The 26,181-nt window shown below is 39.2% G+C and overlaps 5 protein-coding genes across 8 annotated transcripts; 1 reads left to right on the forward strand and 4 right to left on the reverse strand.

Moving 5' to 3' along the window:
• Positions 634-3,525, reverse strand: LOC109723999. Of its 2 annotated transcripts, XM_020252575.1 has the most exons (10): positions 3,140-3,525; positions 2,889-2,984; positions 2,135-2,219; positions 1,878-1,999; positions 1,728-1,752; positions 1,558-1,641; positions 1,429-1,458; positions 1,215-1,320; positions 1,051-1,115; positions 634-915 (listed from the first exon to the last, which is right to left on the reverse strand). In XM_020252575.1, exons 1-9 carry the CDS (start codon positions 3,227-3,229, stop codon positions 1,052-1,054), a joined length of 702 nt encoding a protein of 233 aa, XP_020108164.1. In that variant the 5' UTR covers positions 3,230-3,525; the 3' UTR covers positions 634-915; position 1,051. The 2 variants fall into 2 exon arrangements, with proteins under 2 accessions (XP_020108164.1, XP_020108163.1); XM_020252574.1 differs by having other exon boundaries at positions 634-1,115.
• Positions 3,907-6,699, reverse strand: LOC109724001 (protein SLOW GREEN 1, chloroplastic-like). Its single transcript, XM_020252579.1, has 2 exons — positions 5,532-6,699; positions 3,907-4,389 (listed from the first exon to the last, which is right to left on the reverse strand). Exon 1 carries the CDS (start codon positions 6,628-6,630, stop codon positions 5,551-5,553), a length of 1,080 nt encoding a protein of 359 aa, XP_020108168.1. The 5' UTR covers positions 6,631-6,699; the 3' UTR covers positions 3,907-4,389; positions 5,532-5,550.
• On the reverse strand, positions 8,072-10,107 carry LOC109724002. Its single transcript, XM_020252580.1, has 3 exons — positions 9,660-10,107; positions 9,462-9,567; positions 8,072-8,367 (listed from the first exon to the last, which is right to left on the reverse strand). Exons 1-3 carry the CDS (start codon positions 9,699-9,701, stop codon positions 8,276-8,278), a joined length of 240 nt encoding a protein of 79 aa, XP_020108169.1. The 5' UTR covers positions 9,702-10,107; the 3' UTR covers positions 8,072-8,275.
• LOC109724000 (protein-tyrosine-phosphatase MKP1) lies at positions 13,806-18,170 on the forward strand. 2 transcript variants are annotated; one of them, XM_020252576.1, is made up of 4 exons: positions 13,806-13,963; positions 14,192-16,537; positions 17,565-17,732; positions 17,835-18,170. In XM_020252576.1, the coding sequence occupies exons 2-3, from the start codon at positions 14,261-14,263 to the stop codon at positions 17,616-17,618; spliced, it is 2,331 nt and encodes a 776-aa protein (XP_020108165.1). In that variant the 5' UTR covers positions 13,806-13,963; positions 14,192-14,260; the 3' UTR covers positions 17,619-17,732; positions 17,835-18,170. The 2 variants fall into 2 exon arrangements, with proteins under 2 accessions (XP_020108165.1, XP_020108167.1); XM_020252578.1 differs by having other exon boundaries at positions 13,829-16,537.
• On the reverse strand, positions 20,345-25,575 carry LOC109723648 (UDP-galactose/UDP-glucose transporter 5-like). 2 transcript variants are annotated; one of them, XM_020252076.1, is made up of 12 exons: positions 25,467-25,575; positions 24,288-24,401; positions 24,122-24,214; positions 23,915-23,980; positions 23,226-23,324; positions 22,554-22,633; positions 21,750-21,862; positions 21,524-21,612; positions 20,945-21,031; positions 20,804-20,872; positions 20,577-20,716; positions 20,345-20,479 (listed from the first exon to the last, which is right to left on the reverse strand). In XM_020252076.1, exons 1-11 carry the CDS (start codon positions 25,530-25,532, stop codon positions 20,609-20,611), a joined length of 984 nt encoding a protein of 327 aa, XP_020107665.1. In that variant the 5' UTR covers positions 25,533-25,575; the 3' UTR covers positions 20,345-20,479; positions 20,577-20,608. The 2 variants fall into 2 exon arrangements, with proteins under 2 accessions (XP_020107665.1, XP_020107664.1); XM_020252075.1 differs by having other exon boundaries at positions 20,345-20,716.

Raw genomic sequence — 26,181 nt, forward strand, 5'->3', positions numbered from 1 at the left:
CTCGGACCAAGATACTTAAGGAAGCTGGGCAGTAGCCCATTTCCTTTGTTGCTGGGCCAGCCCAACTGCTCGCGACGGCCTGGTTCTTTTGGGATAAATGATGGACCAGAACAAGAGCTCGAAATTGTTTTACCAGAAACACAAATACTATTAAACCAATTTCCAAAATTTGCACACATGAAAACCAAATACAGTTTAAGTAAAGCCCATATAATCAATAATAAAAATGCTAAATGCTATACCTGTTCAGCAATATCAATATTGCACATTATTTGTCATTTTCACCCATATGATGCATTTAATCAAAACATATTTCGAATTTGATGGTGTACAACTGGATATGAGGCAATTAATGTAGAAGTATTAGATGATCAACAATGACGGTTTTTCTCGTGTTTGCTAATGCAAGTAAAACTTATCACATGCGCACAACATTGTATACACATGCATAGAAAATTTGCAGCAAAGGACTTGGTGGTTGGTACCCGAGGTCCCAAGTTCGAATCCTAGTTGATTCACATTTCCAGCTAAGTTTATTTCTAAATGAAATAAACGAAGCGGATAGCATGCTACCTATCTCTCAAAAAAATAAAAAAAATAAAAAAGCAATTAAATTGCTACTCTATCAAGAGAAGCAAACAAACAGAAGATGGTTTCATTATGAAAAGAATGTAACATATATTAGTTCATGCAATTAGTAGACATCATATAGAGTGACATCCAATCAAGGAACCAAAAAATGGAGCTTAATGAGTCAATGACTTTGGTGTTTGTCAATACACAAATGGTGTAGTATACAGATTGAATAAGAATGTGAGCACAAAATAATTCAATGGCACGAGCAATGATGGCCTAACAAAATCAATAGACCTAATTCTCTGTGGGCAAATGAGAGTATATGCAAGCTTGCAACCCCTGAGATCGAAGTACAACCAAAATGGTCAATGTACAGAGAGATTAGAAACATTCACGAACGCTAAAGACCATCCCTTCCAATGAAAAGAGAAAATGAAAGAGAACCTAAGGTTATGGGAAATATCAAGTGAATACCTTAAGACAAAATGACAAGCCCAAGGTAAATGGATCCGCATAGAAAAACAAATGAGATCATACCCCTGCAAGCAAAGTAAGCTGTAATTAGCAGGCCTAAGACAAAACTTATAGCTCAGTGAGTCCCATTTTGTGTTTTATAAAGCAACATAAAGGAATCGTACCATATAATTCCCCATCCAACACCAGTACAAGGGCAAGGACAGATCTCGGCGAATTTCTCAGCATCGCTTGAGTGCACTCTTCGAGATATCAAATCATCATATATATCTGCAGCAGAAGATTCAAAATATATGTTGAAATTGCAGTGCTTGCTCTTTATTTTTATTTTTTCATTGTTATGATTTAAAGGCGTAAGATAGAAGAGACTATCCTTACCATAAACTGAAAATAAGCTGTTCATCACACCTGTAGCTTGCAAATAAGTGCACATGGTCAGTGACGATTAGCTTATGAGTCATCAAAAACTATTCTGATAATCAGGAGAAAATATGGAGCAGCTCACACCTATGAACAAGATGACGTAGCGAAGAATGCGGAACTTTGTAGTTTCTTGCAAAACCCAAACGATGGCAAGAAATATGATAAAACCTAAACAGATTAGCGTTTGTAAGCAACTATCTTATGGATGTCAATTTATTCAATCTGAATATAACGAAGTTTGTATTATACTTTACCTATACAGAGTCCTCGAAGTGTCCACTGCATAATTCAAGATCATACAGCAAGATAAAAAGAGAAGATTAAAGTTCAGTAAAAGGCTAACAGAATTACTACCGGGTTTGCATGAGGGACAAAAAAATAAGAATACAAAATTAGATGCTTACATTTTTAGCAACAAAAAGGACAACAAATAATGCAAGTATAAAGCAGCCGGCTGCAATTCTTGTGGTGAGAAGATTTGTGGATGCAAGTATAAAAACCATTCCCCAAAATGACGAACCAAGATCTGAGAGTTAGAGAGCATTATCCGCCAGCCAAAATAACAAAGTAGAAAAGAGATTTAATATTTTCAGTACAATTATCAGACATCAGCAGAAGATTATGTCATAAAATGAACAGCAAAAGGCGGAAAATGCATTACACCCAGCAGGCAAGATAATCCAATAGATGCCGCCACGAGTTTGAGTACTGCCACCCTCGTTGGCATGAACCTGCATACCCTCCACCTGTATAGACAAGAAGAGTAAAACGGCATGACGAATGCCCGCGCGTATAAACATATGAATTCATGTTGGATACTGATAGAAAGGATCTATCCGGAATAAAGTTAGGGGACACGGTGCCTCTAGAAGCGGTAGAAAAGCATTTTTCGAACAAAACATCAGGAGTTTTCTACATTGGCTAGAAATTCAAATTTTCTTTTACGCTTCAAAGGCAGAAGCTCCAATTAGAAGCTTCTGCTTCTATTTCTATAGCAGGAAACATTAGGGGAAGCTTTAAGGCTTGGTTTACCGAACTCGGGTTTTCTGGATAAGTAGAGCTGTTTAGAAAAGCATTAACATCTTTCTCTAGAAGAATCTTTCCCACAACTTCTTGCTGAAAGAGAAGTAGGAACTTCAAATTGAAACCTCTACTTTAGGATCTAACATCAGCAAGAGCTCCAAACTTTTCATCTTCTCAAAGTAGAAAAGCTACCTGATAAGCCAAACCAAAAAGATAGCTTGTACAAAAAGCCATTACTGCTTCTCTAATCAAACGCAGCATTTCCGCAGTTAACCAGCATATATAAAGCAAGATCAACCAAGCAACAACAGAACCATATAATAGTGCGTGTTTTGTGCATCGATTAAACAATTAAAATAGAATCTACAACAGTAAGAAGTCGAGCATCGTACATCGCCGCACGTTAGTTTACAAGCGAGAGCATGACTCGTCTCGTGAAGAAACACCGTGATGAGCTTGAACGGGGTGAGCAACACCGTCCTCCACAACTACAACCAAGTTAACACGGTACCAACATAAGAATCAACAAAAAGCGATTCTACTTAAAAAGCCCCTTTAGATCCAATCAAAACCACATATTATACTACAAAACCCTTCGCCCCTACTAAATCTACCTAAAAAATGACAACGGAGTGGAACATACGGCGAGGATTACGAAGATGAACACGCCAATGCACGCGATGAAGACCACTTGACGGCGATCGCAGCAGTTTTTGAGCTCCCAATTGATCATCTTCTTCTTCTTCTTCTTCCTCTCCCTCCTCTTCTCTCCTTCACTCTGTATATCCTCCTCACAAGCTTCTAGATCTCGCCCGCCTCGAAGAGAGAGAGAGAGAGAGAGAGAGAGAGAGGGTGGATTTGGGAACAGAGGAGAAGAAACCAACAGAGGCAAAACAACAAACAGGTGAGGGGCGCGGTGGAAGCTTCGCTCCGATTGGGCGGAAGAGGGAAGAGGGGGGAAGGAAGGGGTTACGCGTTACGAGTTACGACTCGGGTCTTTCGAAATTTCGGAGCTGGTCAAACCCGGAGATTTGCATTTTGGCCCCTTAAAAGGGGCTTAATTACTTAAATGCCGTTTCTTGTTTTTTAAGGTAGAGACTGAATGGGTGAGATTTAATTTTTAAGAAAATGCGCGGACGTGGAAGCACGAGGATAGAAAAAATAGAAGAACATTTTCAAACAATATTTCTAAAAATTAGCTTGACCTATAATGTTCACTAATAAACTTAAGAAACTAAATTAATTAATTAATGCATCAGGATACACATAAAATTGTTCCTAAGATAAACTTAAGATTAATTAGAAGCAGCAATAGCTTGCTGGAACTCGTAGACCATTTCTACTCTATGAAGGCATCAAACTATCAACTGTTCAAAGTATTCAACACTAAGCTTACGAATAACAAATCAATAAGGCATGAGAAACAAACAAATTTTAATACTTTAAAATTCAAGTATACATTACAATTGGAGCAAGTTGCGATGGCTCGGGAGCAAAGAAAGAAGAAAGAAAATGAAAGGCGGCTTTGGTAGTTGCCCTATCCCACCAAATCAAAAGTCCAAGCACAAGAAAAACGCCATGCAAGGAAAGAAAACAAGCCGCACACATAACTTTGCTTTAATCTTCGACAATCACGCATAATTTTTGCGTTGTTTGCACCTGTGTTGATTATCGGCATGCTAAAACTAGCGTAAGGTATCCTAGTTAGCTAGAAAAAGTTGGTGTGCCTGACGATTTCTCGGCTTTCGAAACCTCAAACATAGGCACACATGCTGGATTAGAAACTTCTTCGTAATGCATGCAGCAAGCGATCGGAGCGTGTTAAGACCGTGCCAAAGTTCTTCAATAATGTTGATCAGGATAAATCATTCCAGCTGCATCATCTATGTGTTCCTGCATGAAAAAGAAACAATTAAATTGGTCCATAAACTTGATGTGTTTCATCCATAAACCCGAATTAGCTTGGGCTATTATGCTTGAATGCAAAAGAAATGGAAGATGAAGTTTCATTGAAAGAAAGAAAGGGCTAAAAACGTTCAATTAGAACCTCTTGCTGTTCAATCACATTTAGAATTCATGTATCCGAGATCGTATGATTTTATCAACCTAAGTCATTAACACGAGAGGAAAGAACACTTTATTGCAAACTGACCGAAATCTCAATTGGGAGATAGAGAAAAGAAATCAATGCGGAAAGCATCAGATTCCATATGGTTATGACATATTAATTTCAATCATAAGCAACAGATTCCATATAGATTCCATATGGTTATGACATATTAATTTCAATCATAAGCAACAGATTCCATATGGTTATGCCATCACGGAATTTCAACCATAAAGGAAAAAAACATTGATCTAAGCAAGAAGTTTATAGCCTCTACCAGCAGCAACATCGACAACCAAGAAGAATAAAGTAAAGTGTAAATCGAGGAAAAGCGCTTCTCGAAAACCAAGAAGAATAAAGGAAAGCGTAAACTGACAAAAAGCGCTTACTAAAAGCAACAAGAATAAAGGAGAAGGCAAATTCCAGCGCGGAAGTTTGGATAAGATTAATCGGCTAGCACATGCTATCTAACAACTTTAGAAGTAATTGCCATAATTTTTTGTTAAAGATTATGGAAGTTACAGTTGCGAAGATTAACCTAGTGGCTTATAACTTTCCGCGCAAATGGTAACTATATCTCACAAGGAAAGCTTTTCTGTAGAGGCATTATGTAAACAGCAAAACATAATGTGGCAACTCGGGTTGTTGATCGCCTCTATCAGACTACTACTAGTAATCTAAAATTGAGAAACTACGACGACCAGAATACAAGGAAAAGCATAACCACATAGTGCTCAAAGAACTGGTTGACAACAAGTTTATTTTACGCAAATTTGAGCTCTAAATGCAACTTTCAAACAATTTCATTCATGTAACCATGCATTTTCAAAACCTCAAACAGCATATTAAATTGACGAAGGGATTACCGGTCATCGTAAATCTATATAATAACATAAGTCAATCGAATTCTGCAAACTACATTTCTTACCAAAGCAAAAAGGAGTTCCTCAACTCTTCAAAGCATCCTTTCGTCTATTTTCTTCTATCTGCCCAAACACTTTCATAGCTATCATACCGTCATCGAAGAAGCGGCCGTAAGGATGCCCCTTCGGAACAAGCCTTCGATACTTCTCGAACTGCTTCTCCGCCTCATCCTTCTTCATCAACAAGCTATACACAATCCCCTGACACAGGTAGGGCCGGAAATCACTCGGCTCCTCCCTCGCCAAATCACCGTAGATCTTGAGCGAATCTTCGTACTTCCCCTGTATAACCTTAATCTGCGCCGTCAGTAGCTTGAAGTCCCTCAAATCATCCTTTCTCTTCTCCTTCTTGCACGCTTCCATGGCGCCCTCAATTCTCTTTGCGATGAGATCTAGTTCCTCAGGGTTCCCTGATTGGGAGGAGGCCAGTATGAGGCCATGATAGGCCTCGACGAGCAGCGGATCCTTCTCCAGGAGCTCCTCGAAGCCTCGCCTCGCCACCGCGGCGTCGCCATTGGAGCAGTAGAGGTGGTATTTGAGGAGGGGGAGGTCTGCGTCGCTGGGATCGAGGAGGATGAGGCGGTCGACGATGGCGATGGCGTCGGGGAGCTTACCGGCCTTGATCTTGAGCTCCATTAGAGCACGGAGCGCGTCGGCGTCGTCCGGGTGGGAGGCGAGGCGCTCCTCGAGGAGCCGCTCCTTTTCGGGATCGACGAGGGCCGACGATTCACTTGAGGAGGAGGAGAAGGAGGAGGAGGAGGAGGAGGAGGAGGAGGGGAAGGTCTCCGCATGGACGGTGGTGGAGGGGGAGAAGGAGACCGCCGCGGTGGCGGCGGCGGCGGCGGCGGCTCGGGGATGGTTGGGGAAGCGAGCGAGGAGGAAGGCGGCGACGGCGAGTGCGGCGACGGGTCTGAGGAGGGAGAGGAAGGGGTCTAGGGTTTTGGGGGAGGGTGCGGGGGAGCGGTGCGAGGCGCGGAGGGGAAGAGGAGGGGGTTTGGAGGGGAAGGGTGAAAGGAGGAGGAGGGGAGTTTTGGAGAAGACGACGGGGCGGGAGGAGAGGAGGGGTTTGTTCGGAGAGAGAGGGGATCGGCACAGCGACTCCATTGTTGGAGTTTGGAGAATCAAAACGAAAAGTGGGGTACTACTAAGGAAGAAGAAGAAGCGGGAGACTGGGAAGCAGGAAAAGCTAAGGCTGTTAATAGGCCCGGGCCGTAATGAGGCCCATAAGTGTTAGTGGACGTGGTGCTAAGCAATGAATTGAGCTACAACGGGCCGAGCCGAAACATAAGGCCCATATTTTCTTTTTTATATTTATTTTATGAATTAGGCTTGAGTAAATCTGATCATACCGACCGGGCCCAACATTGGGCTCGGGACCTACCAGATTAAAAATAAATAAATAAATAGAGCCAAAATCGAACCCAACCTAACGTATGCTCTTCTAATCTAAATGTTGATAAAATCATCACCAAATTTCTCTGCACTACCCCAAATTAGGAGGACAATAAATAAATAAAATCCCGAATTGATATTAGAATGCAGTAATAATAATAATAATAATAACGCATAGTACAAAAATACAATGGTAACTATCCATCCGCTTTAGGTTTAATACTCGAAAAAGGATTTGGATCCTTACATGCATAAAATGTTGATTGAAAATTGTCACTTTTCAATCATCATCATAAAAGACATCATGGCTGATGCTTGCTGGGAAACAGTTTGCGTTACCATGTTATAATGATATAAAAATAAAAAAATATATGACGTGTATGTTATGCATGTCACACGATGAGACCGTGAACCATCTACTCGCGCAATGTGTCTTCATTAAGTTTATTTTGGTGATGGGTGTGGAGAATATTCAAGCTACGGAGATGAAAAACGATATTACTCATATCTGGGATAGGTGGATGGTGAAGATAAGATGGCAGGATACGAGGCATAGTCTCTCTGAATTGGCTGCGTGCTGATGGACTATATGGAAGGCTAGGAACGATATGATCTTTCGAAACATCCAACTAGATCTCCTCGTGGCGGTGTACAAATTTAAGGAGCTGCTGAAATCCTGGGAGCTATGTGCATAAACTGCTAGACGTCCTATCATACCCGTTTTTTTTTTTTTTTTTTTTTCGCCCCCCTCCTTCGAGGCCCTGGCTACCTCACTCATGTAGCCTAATTCATATTTTCAATGAATGAAGCAGATAGCGTGCTACCTTTTCTCAAATATATATATATATATATATATATATAGTTTTAAATTGGACAGAGGTAGAAGCATCTTGCGCGAATCCGGAACAAAACGCAGGAGTAAGACGCAAAGATTCGTCTTCTTTCGCAGTGATAAGGACGTAAAATGGCTCAACACTCATTTTCTACATTTGCGTGCACGCTCCACATCTCTCTCGATCGAAAATATATTACTCGCGTGCATTATCGCACATCGTTCTAAGTTTCTGACTAATTCACATTATTTCCTAATTACACTCTTTATGAGGATAACATTTTTTTAAAAATTATCTTTTTTTTTTTGTGTGTGTGCATGTGAAGGGAAAAGAGCGAAAACCATCACCTCACAATTCCATAGCTAAAAGCTATACACTGTAGCGGATTATTATAAGTTCTTCGAGAAAAATAAAAATAAAAATAGAAATCCACCCATACTTTATTTGTCTCCTAGCCTACTAATTCTTGTGAACTAATTTTGTTTTATTAAAAGAAAAAAAAACACTACTGCTACGTACGAGAGCTACTCCGCATTCACACCATTAACACCTCTCGCTCTTCTCCGTCCGTACGCTTCGAAGAACTCCTTGTTCTCCTTCTCCAGCTCCTTCCACACTGCACACATATATTGTTCAACATAAATGTTAAATATATATTATTTTCTGATACTTTAATTTTTAAAAACTTAATTATTATTTTAGAGCGCAAGAATTTATGAGTTTCAGATGACTTATCAATAAGCTTCGAAGTTCAGACGCGAAGAATAATTTAAATTCGATAAAAATTATTATGACCTCATATTATGTAACACGTGGTGGTTATATATATATATATGCCTATATATATAACAGTATATATAGAGAGATATTTAGATCCTATGTATCCGTGTTCTGAAAATAATTAAAAATCTATTTTACAGAAACGATATATATATAATAAATATATGAACAGGGATAGATTAAATTTGCGTTTGGATAAAACTTAATTATATTAAATAAAAAAGCATTTAATTAGAAAAAAAGGAATAAAAAAAAAGTAAATTTTTATAAATAAAAAATAATGATATTATTCTCTTATTATATTTGAATTTAAATTTTTAAATATTTAAAAATTTTCAAAATTAAAATTTTTAATTTTTAAAATTTTAAAATAAGATTAGGGTTGGGAATAGATAATAAAAATAATTTATTATAATAAATTTATAATTTTTTTAAAATTCTACTTAAACTTAAATTTAACAAAAAAAATTATTATAATATTTAAATATAATTTAGTATAAATTTTATTATAATATTTAAATATAAATAATATCTATTAATATAGTACAATTAATAATTTTATAATAAAAATAATGTATTATAATTTATAAAAAACTATATTTATATAATTTAGTTTTAATTCAATTTATAATTTTAATTAAATTTGAAATTAAAGCATTAAAATAGGACTATTCCACTAAAATAATAGAATAGCAAATTTTTTGCTATTCCGGAATAGCCGAAAATAGCAAGATTTAACCGTAATAAAATATTTCGATCAAATTTCACCTTATTTGACGGAATAGCAGCAATAACTTTCGTTACCACCGCTTATCCCCCGAACAAAACGGGATCTATATATATCTGTTTCGGGTTATGTTTATGTGCCCACCAATTGTTCGACGAAATGTCTCAGACAAAAACAAGAAAACGGAGCGAATTAATTCCAACCTGTGGAGGTGACTGCGGGTTTGATGTCGGCGTGCTTCGCGAGCGCCTCCGCGCACTCCTCCATGCTCATCTCGAAGAGGAGGCACCGCTCGATCAGGTGCTGCACCTGAAACCCCAAACACCCACCAAACCAAATTAATGCCGCATTAAATTGATCAGCGCAATATGGTAATCCCTACTTGTTGAGTAATTAGTTACCAATCTGATGTAGGAAGCGGGGGAGTGGTCTCCGATCGCCATTGTTGGAGGAGTAAGAAGCTACGAGGAGAAGACGACGACGACGACGACGACGACGATGTCGTATATATAGAGAGAGAACGGGTGTGGAGATCACGTGGGAGCGAGGAGATTATTGGGGGAGGCGAGATGAGGAGGGGCGGTGATTGATAATTTAATAAAAAACAAATTAGGGGAAATGGAGCGGGCGGTGACGTGGCAAATATCTAAAGATGAGTTGGATGCGAACCACACCACTCCACGTGACACGTCGACCCACGTGGCAGCGTCGAGGAGGATTACGGTTCACCGGGCGCATTCAACGGCTCAAATTTCTCATAGGCGAGAAATTATTGTTTACACCGGGTGCACCCGCATCCTTTCTTATTTTATTTTTAAGTACGAAATGAAATTAGTCGACCACAGGGGGCGGTTCATAGGTTGTGTGGATGCACCTGGTGCAGGCAATTCTTTCTCTTTTTCTATCAATAGTTTAATTAACTAAGATACAGACCAACTAACCGTCCCCATAGCAAATGGCAAAAGGCTTGGTGGTTGATACCCGAGACCCAAGTTCGAATCCTAGTTGATTCACATTTTCAGTTAAATTTATTTCTAAATGAAATAAACAAAACGACCTTGCTACAATTTGAATTAGTCCTAATCTAAAACACTTCGTACGATTCCAATCAACGGACAGAGTCCAAATTAAAAATTGAGCTAGTAATAAGCTACTGATTTTTAGACCGAATTAGGCGAACTACTTCAGAAGTAGACAAGCCACTTCTAAAAGTGACTACACCCACAGCGAGACAGTACTCATTTGCAGCAGGGCCAAACCTTCTAGGGCGATGGGTCTCTTGCACCTTTTGCGCGTCCTATATTTTGATTCTCAGATCAGCTCATTTTGGTCCCCATCTCATTTATAATGCCGGTCCCGTTCGTTCGCGCTCTGGAAACCACTGCTTCTTTTTTCTTCTTCTTCTTTATCATCTTTCTTAGAGATGGTTGGTTATATTGTCTCGGTGGATAAGTTATTTAAAAGCAAAAGTAAAAGACTCCAATAGGCTATCGTGCTGCAACTAGATTTTTGTCATTCTACTGGGCCATAAATTTGTTTTTTGAATATCTTTTTGGGCCGTGAGTGATCGGCCCAAGAGTAGTCTCGGGCTGGACCAATTTGTATGTGTCGGTGCCGAGCCTGGTCCAAGGCCTTCGCATTTGGGCTTGACAAAGTTAAATTTGTTTAAACCTGAACCAGTTTAGATGGTCCGAATGAAAGTAAGAGAGTAAATAGATGGTCGATGATGCAGATGTACTTAGGGGCTGTTTGCTTATATGCATTTCTAACTGCAGTGCAGCTGAAAATATATGCATCTATTAAATTTTTGTTTGGTTTGATATAGTTAGGCCTAACTACTGTAGTTGCATCTGCACGAGAAGGCTCAACTGTAGCAATTCGGCCGAAGTTGTCTCACCCTTTAAAAAAATAAATAAAGTGTTTAAAAAATAAATAAAGTGTTTTTTTTTTCATATGCTTTTTTTTAACTATTTTTTTACTAAAAATACCTATTCATGAAATATGCTGGGATTTTAATAATGTATGTTAGGGATGAATAATCTTTTTTTATAAACTTTTTTTTTTCAAGAATACCCATTCATAAAATTTGCTAGGTTTAATAATATCTGTTAGGGTTCAATAATTTTTTTTCATACGCTTCCTTTTTTTCAGTTTACTAATTCAATAATATTTTAATTTTTGTTTTGACCAAATTTATAGTATATTTGTATTTAAAATTCATTAAATTATAGATAATTTTATAATATATAAATTATATATAGATATAAAAGTTTTAATCAATAATTAAAAGATCTCATGATTATGCTATGTTTGGAAAAGGTAATTTCATCTTTTTATCTAAAAATTGGCAGAATTTACAAATATAAATTTCAACTACAGCCTACCAAATAGAAGAAATATAATCGCAGCAGTTGTAACTCCATATAACCAAACAGAATAGGTATAGTTATGATCGCAATATTTACAATTGTATGTACTTTCAAGTACACTATTTTTATAACTACATCCAACCAAACGGCTTAGTGCAGGAAATAATATCACTTATTAGCAAGTTATTTATGTCGGCTTTGCAGAAGAAACTGTTTCTTAGACGTGATCTACCACAATATCGATGCTATCGATGCTAAAACTACTTCCAAATTATCTTTTTTTCGTTAAAAATATAGAACGTCGTTCGTATGACGGGAGCGTAGTTTGTAAATGTTTGACGCTGCTTCAACTCACGACCATGATATATATATAACTGTCGAGGGCTTATTTATGATCAGAAGTGTGAGATTTGGAGATACACGATGTATTACGTGGTACGAGTTAGTGTGGGATCTTCATGTACTACCAATAAATGGACAATTTGGTCAAACAATGCCCTTGTCGTGTGGAAGAATCATCAACCTTGTAGCCTCATTTTTCTTTTAAATGATGTGAAATACGTTATCCGTGCAATTCACCGCAAAATTTGGTGTGACTCTTATGCATTTAGGACCCACCCATTAGTCTGACCCCTCCGGTGACCAAGTCATTTTCCTCGTCATCTTTCTATCTACATTTTAAAAAAGGGAAAAAAAAGAAAATAATAAGTATCATATATATATATATTTAAGTGAATGAATCTATAGATTTTTTTTTTTTAGCCACACAAACAAAGAAAACTAAGAACAGATACATCACATTGATTATATTCTCTTTCCTACTTAGTGAGATTGTTAACGGCCACATAGGTAGGGATTTTTACGCATGAGATTGATTTAATCGCTCATATAAGAAAATTTATGCATGTCTAGATTTTTTTTTTTGTTGATAAAACACATTTTATTTAACGAATTTGACTAAATTAAACAATGAAGGGCTTACACAAAGTTTCTTCAAATTTGGTAGACCAACAGCTACCGCATTATTTGACGCAACCTATGGCAATTAGGCTCTAATCACTTTGACCGACAACTTAGGATCATTTTGATTAGATCCGGTCGAATCTAAGACTTGATCCATCACGACTCTGAATCCATCAAAGTTCATTGCATTTTAAATTTTTTTTTTTTAATTTCCTTTTCACTACTTTTTTGCCAAGTATATTTTAGTCTACTAATTAAAAGTGCTAATTTACGTTTTGGCGACCACGTGGTGAACTGGGTGTATGATAAAATGATGTACCCATTTGCAAACATTAATTTTACTAATGTCACAGGTAAAGACCAAAGAACATATGTATGGACATGTCCTGTTAAATCAAGCCAATAAAAGTGTGAACAATAGAGTCCTTGATATATATTGTATTAAATGTTATTCAAGTATTAGAATCTCTCCTTGTAAGGCTCTAGATATTGATATATTGCCGATATAGTAGTAATATAATATCTTAATCATCACTCAGTCAACTTAATTATACGGTAAAATTTAGTTACAACAATCTAAAAAATTTGAACTAAAATTTGCAGTAAATTAAAGTTGATGACACGTGGTAGAACCGGTCTACTCTGGCTAAAATCACCTGAGAAACTTTGCGTTGGTGCACCGGCGCTGCTAAAGTGCAAAGTACTATCGAATGCTCCTTTTCCCTCGACGACCAGTCAACTCCAAGGCGCCGGTCAAAGTGGGTCCCACATCCAGTCAAAGAAGTTGCCCCCTCGCTTCCGCAATTGCCAGGTAAGCAACACGACCCGATCTTCGCCCGCTCATCCGCCGCCCGTTTGAGATGTCCCGAATCCGACGGCTGAGATTGCTTCGAAGCGCAAATGGGCTCTCAAACAAGCGGCGGTGATTGGCCCGCACGACAATTTACCGACGCCGGGAGTTACGGTGTCTCTCAAAAGAAACTATTAAGCTCGGACTTGGGTGCACCACGTCATCTATGAGCCGCTCGACTTTGAGAGGCTGAAGTTCGAGAAGCGGCGTGTCATTTTCGAGATGGATGGGATGAACGGTTGATAATTTGGGCGGTCTACGAATGACGTGGTGCACGCGGTCTACATAGAATAGTTTCTCGCATCTGAAAGAAACCCACCTATCCGCGGTTAAATCTCCATCTAGCCACTTCAAAACCCTCGCCTCTCTCTCTCTCTGTCTCTCTCTGTCTCTCTCTCTCTCTCTCTAGAGCTAGGGTTAGTGCGCTTGCTCTCTCTCTCTCTCTCTCTCTCTCTCTCTCTCTTGTGTTCGCTTCTGCTCGAATGGATTCGATCCCAAGGCTCCTCGATCCGTCGTAATCGCCGTAAGTTTCCCCAACTCCAAGCTCCATTTCTGCATCCACGCACAAATCCTCTTGAAAAAGAAGGGATTTTGGTTACCTTTCGCTGGATCAAGCTAGGATTCGATTATTTCCGAGTTTCGCCTCTTTTCGAGATTTTTTTCACGGTTTTCAGTGCGATTTATTTGGATTTTTTTGATCTCTGTGCTTGAAAATCATCTAAATGTTGCTTCTTGGTTCGATCTGTGTAAGTTTTGGGGTCGAATGAGGCGATTTTGTGCTCCAAAGTAGGGTTTGATTGAAGAGTAAAATTGAAGAGAAATGGGGGGCGAAGATGATCAGGTGGGAGCTCTGAACCCCCGAAAGGCGTTCTGGAGATCGTCATCGTGGTCTTCCTCGCGCACTTCGGCGGCGGGGAACTCCAAAGAGTCCCAATCCGAAGAGCGGAACCCCGCTTCCAACGGCCCGCTCCGACCCGGTCCTCCGCTCACGCCGCGATCGCTCAGTGCCAAGGCACGGTCCGCCCTTCCCCCTCTCCAGCCCCTCACAATTGCTCGCCGGAGCCTGGATGAGTGGCCCAACCCCAGCTCCGACGACCTCGGCGAGTGGCCCCAACCCACCACCCCGAGTGTGCCTCGGCCCGGGGATTCCCACAAGCCCGGAAGTGAGGGCTTGAAGATCGATCTCTCCTCTATCGGTTCCAAGATCAGGAAAGACCAGATCGCGTTCTTCGATAAGGAGTGTTCGAAAGTTGCTGACCACATCTACCTTGGGGGCGATTCCGTTGCGAAGAACAGAGAGATTCTTCGCAAGAACGGAATCACCCATGTCCTCAACTGCGTAGGTTTTGTATGCCCTGAGTATTTCAAATCCGATCTTGTGTACAAGACGCTTTGGTTGCAGGACAGCCCGAGCGAAGATATAACAAGTATATTGTATGATGTGTTCGATTACTTTGAGGATGTGAGGGAGGAGGGCGGGAGAGTTCTTGTCCACTGTTGCCAGGGAGTATCTCGATCCACCTCGTTGGTCATAGCTTACTTAATGTGGAGAGAAGGGCAGAGTTTTGATGATGCTTTTGGGCTAGTGAAGTCTGCGAGGGGGATCGCGAATCCAAATATGGGTTTTGCTTGCCAGCTTCTGCAGTGCCAGAAGAGGGTTCTTGCAATCCCTCTGAGTCCTAATTCGGTGCTGAGAATGTATAGGATGGCTCCCCACTCGCCTTATGATCCGTTGCATCTCGTCCCCAAACTGTTGAATGATCCTTCGCCAGCTGCTTTGGATTCTAGGGGAGCATTCATCATCCATGTGCTTTCTTCGATCTACATTTGGATAGGCAGGAACTGCGATCTAGTAATGCAGAAGGACGCAAAAGCTGCAGCCTTTCAATTGGTGAGGTATGAGAGGGTTCAAGGCCCAGTCAGGACCGTCGAAGAAGGAGAGGAGCCACTGGAATTTTGGGAAGCATTTTTGAGTGCAACGGCTAATTCGGATAGTGCCACAAAGATCAACAAGGAACATGTTGAATCGGCTGCTAAGACTGGCGCGGGGAAGAGGAAAGTGGACTCTTACGATCGAGATTTTGAGCTTTTCTTGAAGGCAATAGCCGGTGGTGTGGTGCCGCCGTTCTCTTCTTCAGTGCCAGGGCAAGAAACCCGGCTCCCTGCCAGGGAAAGCAGTTGGAGTGTGTTGAGGCGCAAGTTTGTAGCTAGGACCTTATACCGAGTTTATTCGGATTCTGCACTAATGAGAGATAAGGATTCACATGTTCATCGAGGACAGCGTTTGACTGCAGAGGCAACGATATCACCTCCTTTCCTTTCTCCAAGCTCCCTATCATCTGATTCGGGCAGTAGTTCAAAGAGTTGTTCGGATTCGCCTTCAGTGTCTCCTTCGAATGTCTCTTCACCGTTACTTGTGCCGACACCTACTTCGTCTAATTCACCTGCCCCTTTTTTACCAACATCCAGGTCTCCTCTCCAACAATCAAGCAGTATCGAGCCTTTGAACTCTCGTCCAGGTGCAGTTTGTTCTCCTTCTAAGGGGCCCACTGGCTCTATTGCTGAAAGACGGGGAAGCTTTTCACTGCTGAAGTTGTCAACATTGAGTAAAGATTCGTCGATGCTATCTAGGAAGGTTCCGGATGCATCTTCCTCTCCTTGTGAAAGTGTACAGGAGGCTGTGTGTAGGAGTAGTGATTGCCAATTTCTTAATGGTGAAGGTTTAGGCAGCGAAAGTACTGCAGAACTATTATCTGCAGAAGGTCGTTTAACTGAGTTATCTAACATCAAGTCGGAGACTCTAAATCCATTGCAGCTCTTAGTTTACCGTTGGCCTAGTATGGAAAAGTTGGTCAAATTTACTCGAGAGGATCTTGACTCAAAATCAGTTTTCCTTTTCGTAACTCCTGATACGGCTAGAAGTGGAGAGGCAGGTAGGATGCTCTACGTTTGGATAGGTAGTGGCTTCAAGCATTCTAACATCGAAACTGAATCAAAGAGCTGCGAAGATGTAATTGAAGTTGATGCAGTTGATTGGCGGCGAGTTGGTTGCGAGTTTCTTCATTTAGCAGGTCTACCAAAAGATCTTCCTATTAAGGTATTTATGCACAATGCTACTTTATTCCCATTTGAATTATTTTTTGCCCTGGTGGATCTTCTCTTAATGCCTCAATATGTTATGTTATTACTAATGTTCTACCAAGGATAGCAGAGCTATGTATATGATGCTTGCAGCCTCAATTACGATTTCATTGCATCTAGGGTCTGTTACTGCCTCTTACTGTTGCGTTACCATAGTTTCACTAAGGTTAGGATGATAACTAATCATTACAGCAAAGTCTGCCGATGTTTGTTCAAAGTAACAAAGGAAACATTCGTTTGGTATTATTATACATTTGGTTGTTTGTCAAATATAGGCCCGTATCAATTGTGGAATGCCAGATAGTTTACCAATGTGGCAGGAGAATTTGGAAGAGAATTCATTTAATCCTGCCAGCACATCAAGTGCTATTATCATCTGTAGGTCAAAGAGCTGCTATCCTCAGATGGCAAACAAGTAGATCTTGGCCTTTCCTATCTGATTTTGTTTCTAGTTGGTAAGATACGCTATGTGAAAAACCGATAGAATGAGAATAGTAATGTAATTACTGCTTGGTGGTTAGCTTTTTAGTTATTTCTTTCATTGCTTTTGGAATCTGCTTTTGGAATCTGTAGTGACTAAGCTATGTAAAGTTATTTGAATCTGTGTACAAGATAATGGATCATATCGTATCAGTTAACACTTTCCTCGCCTGTTGGAGTTTCAACCTAAATTTGATGTCTGATACTTTAGATGGTGCACTGTTTTCTTTACTGGTAGTAGATGCGCTTGGTTGACCAAAAAAAAAAAAAGGCGGAATTTCAACCTCTTGTGCTGTTAAATGGTGTATGTAATTCTAACCTTGTCTGCACAATTGCACCTACTTTAAGATTGGTGATTATGACATATGCCCTTGTATGGCACTAAGACAGTAAATAGCATGATGTTCTTTTTCTTTAGTCTAAAACATGACATGCTACTGAAAGGCTTTGCCTTATTCTGATATTGTAGATTGACACGTTTTCGGGAATTTGAATGGTGACAGGTTTTTAAGGAGCAAGAGACAGAGAGTCTCCTGAAGTTGTTAAATACTGCTTAATTTGCAGTGCTGTAGGATCCTAACAGAAAATTTGGACAATTCCAACTTTCCCACATAATTCCTTTTAGGTGCAGGCATCTCTTTTAATGCCAAAAATTAGTAAAACGCAGTGAGGTAATAGCTCAACTTCCATCATTTAAATCTTTGTTCTTCTTGGTTACGGTTGTATATAATCCTTTAATTTTGTCATTTGTTAAACTCGTTTTCACATGGCAGGAGGTCGCCGCTACTCTGCATCGGTTGCTGTTGCAGGTTTTGGCGCACACGGATGTATAGTATCCGCTCCCGTGGAACCTTGGATATGGAAAAAAAAAAAAGAAAAAAAAAAGAAGATTTGCTAAGGCCCCTTGTACATTACTAAAAACATATATTTTAACTTTTTCGAAGCAGGAACATTGAGATATATGTGGATTCTTCCCACCATTTTCTTCCAGTATTAGACATAATTTTCCATCTCTATGTTTGGTGTTTGGTTTTGATTTTTGAATCCTATTAGCACCATGTGCTGTGGGTGGGCACGAGGTTGGTAGTTATATATAATCCGTTTTATCAGATATTGAATCCGATTATGATATGCCTTTTTGGCCTTAACTTACTGTTAGTAGCTTTTTGATTCTCAGAAGCAGAGGCACAAGTGTTTGGCAAATGGAAATATACTGAAACTTTTGCTTTGATGAGAAGCTGAAGCAAATGTTTGTATGAACGTTATGTTTTTCCAAAGATCGGGCCTTCGGGAGCATAAGCCTCAGCCTTCTAAATATGCCCCTTTTTTTTGTGTTTAACCTAATTATTATGTACCTTTCGGACTTATTTAAGTTTAAAATTTAATTGTTTTATATTTTTAGTATTATTTATTTTTTTAAAAAAATAAACGGAACTGATAGTTTATTATATTACTCTCTCTCTCTCTTTTAAAAGAAAAACACAATAAGAATATGCTTTTCCGTTGGATGCTTGTGTAAACTAAAGTGCATAATTGGTCAACGGTGTATGCGCGCACAAAACAGGAAAGTCAAATGGTGGAATAAATGATTGGGAAATCAGCTAAATCAAACGACCAAAATGGGGCATTTCATGTGATGGGTTGGGTCTCACCCAAACACAACATTATTGAACCACCCTCTCGATCCACTCACTGACATACCATACCATACCATACCACACCACGAAACATAAAATTCGAAACCTCACAAAGGAGAAACACAAGACACATACTGCTCACAGCAACAAGCTAGGGACACAACTCAGAAACTCCACACTTGACATTCACTGGCCATCTCCTTCTCCTCCACCGCTTCGGCCGCCGCCGCCGCCGCCACGACCAACATTACGAGAAGCGCTATCTGCAGTATCTTCGTCCTCCCGCTCCTCGCCACGACCACGACCACGACCACGACCATGACCACGACCACGATCACGACCGCCGCCGCCGTCACCCCCTCCACCGACTTCGAAAGGACAAATATCACGACCGCCTCCACCATAATTCCCGTCCCCGTCGTCCCCGCCACGAAACCCCACGCTGCAGTCCCAGTGCATCCTGCGGCACAACGCGCAGGACCTCGCCTCGAAGTTGAAGAGCCGGTAGTCCCGCTGGCCTGTGTTGAATATGCGGTAGATGCGCGCAAAGCCCGCGTAGTGGAGGAAGCGCCCGTCGGGGGAGTAGCGGCGCCATGCGATGTGCAGGACGATGCTGCAACCCGGCGGGCCCCGCACCATGCGGTAAATGGGCTCCACCGGCGGGAAGCTCCCGTCCGGTTGCTGCCAATTCGCAAACACCATCGCCAGCATGTTCATGTTGTTGTTGCTGCTGTTTGCTGATGACGCCATTTTTATACGTACCTATGTGAGATACGCCTTGGTAGACGTATAAATGTACCTACGTACGTCTCTCTCTCTCTCTCTCTCTCTCTCTCTCTCTCCTCGTGTAGAGGACGAGAGGGAGAGAGAGGTGGCGGGAGAGGTAAAGTTACAGAAATGTTGGATTTATAGAGGGGGGGAAGTTGACGGTTATGGCAGTTGGTTTGGGCTGATGAAACGAGGCTTTGTTTCGCACCGAAGGGACGCGACGGTGTTAATTTCGTGGATCCCCGCCTTTTTTCTTTTTTTTCTTTTTTCTTTTTATTTTACCTTCTTTTTGGGTTGAAAACTGTGTGATTTGCATGTAAGAAGAGAACCCAAAAGAAACAATATCGAAGGCAAACAAAGTTAATGATCTAAATTATAAATTTTAAACTTTTTTTTAAAAAAATTAAAGATAACTGATATTCTCCAAAACGTGTATCATTCGCGGAGTTTTAGCTTGCACATATAGAAAGGACCAATTACAAATATAAAAATAAAAATAAAAATGTATGGAGCGCCCCTCGACTACAGTTCCTTTGTAATGACCCCCTCAATTTTGTTTACCGACACCTCTTAATTTTTGGACAGACTTTCATCAAATAAAGTGAAAATTTTGTCAAATTTGTCGATGATTCCACCAAATTTACTATTTTTAATTACTTTTTAGCAAATAAAAACTGGTATTAAGGCTAATAGTTAATTAGAGCTATTAAATTTAACATAATTCAACTTAAATAATTAGATAACTCAAAATGAAAGAACAAAAAGTTAAGGAGGTGGTCAATAAATGACCGTTAAGTGAAGGAGCAGGGTCTATTTCAAATATCCTGTAGTTGTCGGGTCCTTCATACAATTTTACTTGAAACCAAAAAAGAGAGAAAGAAAAAGAACCCTCAAAACTGATATTCAACTATTACTCAAATTCTTCTCCTACAAGAAACAACATACAATATTTTTCCTTTTCTCCTATTAGCATCCTCAATTTTTCCTTGTACCTCTATATTTTGCTTTTCCTTCTTCATCAATGATCGAAAAAAGAAAAAAAAAAGGTCCCCTAAGTCAGCAGCCCTATAGTTTTCCATAAATTATTGCTCAGGTAAATGATGAAATTACCTGGGTATAAAAGACTATGAAATTCCGAAATGCTATAATCTGTCGTTTGCTGTGTTTGCATCCAAACCATGGGAGGGAGTTGGTTTTTGTGGTTTGTTTCTCAGGAAGCTTTTGGTGTAAAGAGCACCAAAAACAATTGCCTGCACAGTAACAGAAATAATTTCAGTAAATGACTATTCATATAGTATTATTTTTCTTAAATATATATCGATAAGAGAAAAGCTTACAGATCCAATCCACTGTTCCCAACTAAAGGGATGCGCAAACCATACACAAGAGAGCATTATGCTCACCAACTACAAGAAGCAAAATTTCAAAATCAGTTAAGAGAGAGAGAGAGAGAGAGAGAGAGAGAGAGAATTATTTACTTGTCTCGTTGTCATTATGGTCGCAAATGTGAGGGCCCCAAATGTTCTAATGGTGTACGATATGAAGAACTGGCTAGCCGTTGCTACCTGCGAAAAGGGGGGGAAAAAAAATCTAGAATGCATCAATTATATTGCCAATGTGGCGTCACCAACCAACCAGATTGTTTCCCTTAGGTTCATCCGTCCCATCATAATTATTAGAAAATTATTTTTATTGTACTTTTCTCTCAAATAGAGAGATATGATTAGCTAATTATAGATGATGTGGTGCGGCTGCTACATAGTAGAATTCCTCTTGCGAAAGATAGAAATATGAGCAATATTTTTTTTTTTTTCCAATCCAGGAATCGTCCATGCAAGAAAAGAATTTCTAATCTTATTCAAAATGCTGGGCAGGAGCCAGCAGGAGTATTGAATAAAACCAAATTTCTAGTTTTCTCCTCTCAAAGTAGATTTCAAAGTAGATTTCATCGGCAATGAAAGGAAACAGAAATCAAAGGTTTGTGCAGGAAACAATAATATTGCATATATTGCTCATTAGTGCTACAGTGTCAAGTTAAAAGAATAGATTTTGTTTACAGTAGAGAGAAGCGCAACATCGAAGAAGCAATCTCGATGTCGAAACATAAAATCAACTGCTGGAAGAAGATGGTTCTGCAGGATAAGCCCTATATTCAGAAATTTAGGTGATATCAGTAATTTTCTCAAATCATGGTTGTAAACCAATCAAACCATGTTTAACCTACAACAAAATCATATATTTAGATAGATAATTGATAGTTAGTCAGTATGGTTCAGCAATTACCGCTTAAACTGAGAAGACAGGAACATATAGTCGTGTAGAATATCTGGTTGTGTATTTCCATGTCATAACCCTTGAAAAGTTTGTCTTGGAATGTGCTCGTAAAGCCATCGAATCTAAAAATTTACAATTCGACATTTAAGTATGAAACACTAAGATATACCACTGAGGTGAAAGAACAGCCAAAAATGAACATATTTGACAATTGACAGAGTGTTGATATTATGAGATAAACACATAGCCGAGACATGTTTCCAAGAGATCTAAAGGAGATTGCTTTATGTCCTCATTCTCAGATGATGTACAATTGCAGCTCTAAGCTAAAATGAAGACGATAATAAATATATCAGATACATCTAACAACAGGAGTGATGGAGCTGCTCATTAAATCATGTATTAACCAGTAAAAAATCAAGTGTTAGCAAGTTTTACACGAGCAGTATAAAAATATATATGTCAGAATATCAGAAAAAATGCTACACTTTCAGATTAGAACAATGTTAAGAATATGTTCTACAGAGAAAGAGCAGTTCAGATTATTGTGTTAAAAATTTTAAAGACAGATGCCTTTAACACGCTTCACAGGTGATTTGCATCATTTGTATGTATCTTCTATCTTCAGAGCCAAAGAGATGAGAGACAAAATATATGCAAGGCCTATCAGAGTTAATAAACAACTAACTAATTTCATAGTAATATTGAAATTCACAACGAACATAAAGAAAATTAGAACTTAAAATTTGATGATATCATTAAACCAATCATTATTCTTTTTTAAAAAAATGGCAAATAAGCAGCGAGGTGTACCCTAGATATCCAAGCATAAGTAATACTCCCCAAACAGTGCTTTCTCTTCCTTTATTATATGGACTAACATCCTCTGACGCCTAGATAAAAGAACAAATGAATAGTCAACATAAGCAACTTAGCATATCTCAACCAACAACATAGCAGATATATTTTGCACATTTTATATTTTAATCAATCATCAGAAGAGAATATATTGAACATAAAGTAATTAATTTGCCTGAAGAAGCATCCTCGCGGGAAGGATAAAATTCTGCCTAAAAGATTCAAGACTCTAAGATTCAAAACCCTCGCTATCACATTTTTCTCTCCTTCTCTTTTTTAATTTCTTTTCCTTTTTGCCCTTTTTCTCCAAGATCCTGAAAGATAAGCAAACACTGCTGCAGCAGGAGCCTGGTGAAATAAGTTGCTCATGTCATCGAATCTTGTCCCTCAAAAGATCCAGTTAAGCACTAAAGCAGGTTTTAAATTTCTCCAAAATTCACATACTTCATGTATTTTCCATTCTATCACACATTCATCCAGGAACAAATATGCAGGCTATATAAGATGCTACAATGAAAAAGAGAAAGAGAACAAAGATGACTGGGCATGCCAACAATATGAACAAGCAAAAACTAGGAAAACTTTGTAAGGTAGATAAGGGCATGCAAATCTAGGCACAACAATTACCGGATACAGAATGAATAATGAACAGCCCGCTGTCACGAGAACAGCGAATAAATAGTCTTTCCCATTATACCTCTTCTGCATTATTACCGTACCCCAAACCTGAAATAGGTACCAAACAGATGAGAAAGAATATCCCGATAAATAGATAAACTCAAAGATACTAATATAACTCTAGCTAGCAGGAGAAGCAGTATGCCATGCTGGACCAACCATGGGCCTTGGATAGACCGACAAAGAAAACGTGATCTGCTGTTAAACAAGCTAACAGCTAATGGATGTCCTAATTAGCTATTTAGTTTATTTGTTAGGAAATTTACCAGCCACACACAAGAATTGCATCTATTTAGACTTTTAATCTTACAATGAAAATGACGACGTATATGTTCTTACATTCATACTTCAGAAAAACTGTACTAGTTAAAAAGAGAAAAAATATATTATATAATCGTTAGCAGTTTACTTTTCTCCGATTGATTTTAATATAAAAAAACAATTATCAGGAAATAATTAAAAAATCAACCTATAAAAGTAAATAGAATGCATTCAATGATATGCATAGATGTAAATACAGTTTTCACATTAAGTCTGTGTCAAACATTTTACAATCATAGCATACCACATGCAATCTTTCAATCATACAGATGATAGACGAAAAGAGAGCTGCCAAACTTTGGAAAGAAGATAATTACCATCACAGGTATCATTTTCGCACATTTTGCAAGTGTTTGAACAGGGAAACTAACATACTTGAGGGCCTGAAACAATCAGTTGTAATTTCATCAAATAAAAGAATTGCTTTCAGAGCCAAGCTTTCTACAGCAAACAAAAATGAAAAGAACCAAGTTACATACAAACAGTAGTATATGTCATTTATAATAATAGGCCCCTAAACTCACCTCATACTGGCACGTTGTGGTTAATATGTTGGAAATCGATATTAAACAGTACTTGTAAATTGGAGCAACTGGATCCAGAGATTTCTTACTTGCCTATGAACAAATATAAAAAATTATCATTTCTAATAAATCTAGGTGCACAAAGAAGTAGGACTCAACCACTTACCAGTAACACCCCTGCAGATACTGTCGATGTAGTAATACGGTTACAAAAGACAAGAAATAGCGAGTATCTAAAATATTCTTTGTTTGGGCCATAGGGAACTCTCATGATCTTTTCCTGCATGAAAAAAAAGAAAATGTGAAATGTGGAAGACCTTCGCTCTAAAATGTTCTCTTTTTTTTTGAGAAAAACCATCACTCTAAAATGTTGCGAAAACTATTATTTAAGCTAGCCAAGTCAGCAGATAATTTCTATAATTGCACATCCAATAACGGGAAGGGCATAGAAACACCTGAAGCAGCCTTAATGGATTTTTTGTGATTAACGGGCAAAGATAGACATATCACTATAGAGCTGAGTGAAACACGAAAAGAGAACACCTAGCCAAATCCCGTCAAAGAAATGTTGAAACTAATTTAGAAGTTAGTATCATATCAACTAAATCGACATTCAAGTAAATATGGATTCGACTCCAAAAGAGGTATGTAATTTTTATACTCAATAGCCCCTCTTTTATTGAATGAGCACCAAAACATCATTGCAACATGGCAAATGCAACGGTTAACAAGAAGACTCTCATTTCCCTCACCAAGGCAGATTTTGATTTCAAAACCAAAGAATCATCGCCAATACTTGGTCGCACATGGTTATAAGCAACCTAAGGTATAGACAAGCAAAACATGGGATGAACAACAAGCTTCTAAAAAACCCACTTCAAAATAGATATAGAAGGATGGCGTAATCTTATTCTGAATCACCTACACCAGATTTAAACCCTTTAACAGGATTAATGAATTGGCATAATCAACTTAGGACTGGTTTTAGACAATTCCAGCATCATCGTGAACAGGACAACAAGGGCATATAGAGTATCGTCTTCATTTCTTAATTTTCATCAACAGCTATCCGTCCAGCTAATAACAAAACAGTAAATTGCTCCAACATGTAAAAACACCAAAAAGTGCCTCCCGTAACATCTGCAGGTGAACCTTATTCTCTAATGCAAAATCTTCTATTAGCAGGAAAAATAAATAAATTTTGAATCCAAAAATAGCATTTTTCACTGAAAAGCTCATCCAAAAATGGAGATTGAACAAAAATGACCCCAAACAACAGCATCAAAGCTAAAGTAAATTGCATCACAAAGAGACATTAAACTGCGTAAAACTTAAACAATTATACCTGTAGAACGCCATAGATGACGAGCGTGCTCATGATCCCGATCACGGCGAAAGCGCACTTGAGCATTCGATTCTCTTTAAGCTGTAAACTCGAGGGGTAAGGCTAGGGTTTTAGAGCGAGGAGGGGGTCAGGGGGGAGAGAGAGAGAGAGAGAGAGAGACGCTAAACAAGGTACTCCCTCCATCACGCTAGCCTAAATAAATACTGGATAACAAGGGGGGAAAACAACGCTTATTCAAACTAATAAATAAAGACCAAAACAGCTAAACCACAACGATCCAAAAACCTACCTGGTACCGGCTTGGGGNCCGGCGGGGGGGGGGGGGGGGGGGGGGGGGGTCGCACGTGCGAGCGTCGGAGACCGCACGTGTTTTGCTGCCGCGGCCGTAGGAAAGGGCGGAGGTGGGAGGGGAGAGCGAGAGAGAGGGAGACGGAAGGGGAGAGAGAAAGAGAGGACCTTTGCTTTGCCGGGAATGAATTGTTGCGTGCACCCGATGCATCATGCACCGGACACACCATTTCGCGATTACTACGTGTGCTAAAATGGAACAACAATCTATAAGAATGCACCGAGCCCTTCAAAAATCAATTGAGAGATAAAATGTATGGTTTTTATTATTTATTTATCTATTTATTATTTAATCCGTAGGCAAACACCGATCTCAAAGATGACTCTCTAATCTCTATACAACAACTGCAAATCTTTATTTCGAAGC

Source organism: Ananas comosus, linkage group 18, assembly GCF_001540865.1.
Source record: "Ananas comosus cultivar F153 linkage group 18, ASM154086v1, whole genome shotgun sequence".
Classification (NCBI taxonomy): Eukaryota; Viridiplantae; Streptophyta; class Magnoliopsida; order Poales; family Bromeliaceae; genus Ananas; species Ananas comosus.

Excerpts from the sequence above, each read along its gene's own strand:
- LOC109723999 (XM_020252575.1), bottom strand. The coding sequence starts at position 3,229 with ATGATCAATTGGGAGCTCAAAAACTGCTGCGATCGCCGTCAAGTGGTC. Across the intron at positions 2,000-2,134 it reads GATTATCTTGCCTGCTGGGT|ATCTTGGTTCGTCATTTTGG; the intron begins GTAATGCATTTT and ends TCTAACTCTCAG. Across the intron at positions 1,642-1,727 it reads ACTTCGAGGACTCTGTATAG|GTTTTATCATATTTCTTGCC; the intron begins GTAAAGTATAAT and ends TAATCTGTTTAG.
- LOC109724001 (XM_020252579.1), bottom strand. The coding sequence starts at position 6,630 with ATGGAGTCGCTGTGCCGATCCCCTCTCTCTCCGAACAAACCCCTCCTC.
- LOC109724002 (XM_020252580.1), bottom strand. The coding sequence starts at position 9,701 with ATGGCGATCGGAGACCACTCCCCCGCTTCCTACATCAGATTG. Across the intron at positions 9,568-9,659 it reads CCGCTTCCTACATCAGATTG|GTGCAGCACCTGATCGAGCG; the intron begins GTAACTAATTAC and ends TTGGGGTTTCAG. Across the intron at positions 8,368-9,461 it reads ACCCGCAGTCACCTCCACAG|TGTGGAAGGAGCTGGAGAAG; the intron begins GTTGGAATTAAT and ends ATATGTGTGCAG.
- LOC109724000 (XM_020252576.1), top strand. The coding sequence starts at position 14,261 with ATGGGGGGCGAAGATGATCAGGTGGGAGCTCTGAACCCCCGAAAGGCG. Across the intron at positions 16,538-17,564 it reads CAAAAGATCTTCCTATTAAG|GTTTTTAAGGAGCAAGAGAC; the intron begins GTATTTATGCAC and ends GAATGGTGACAG.
- LOC109723648 (XM_020252076.1), bottom strand. The coding sequence starts at position 25,532 with ATGCTCAAGTGCGCTTTCGCCGTGATCGGGATCATGAGCACGCTCGTC. Across the intron at positions 24,402-25,466 it reads TCATCTATGGCGTTCTACAG|GAAAAGATCATGAGAGTTCC; the intron begins GTATAATTGTTT and ends TTTTTCATGCAG. Across the intron at positions 20,717-20,803 it reads GGGAACAGTGGATTGGATCT|GCAATTGTTTTTGGTGCTCT; the intron begins GTAAGCTTTTCT and ends GTTACTGTGCAG.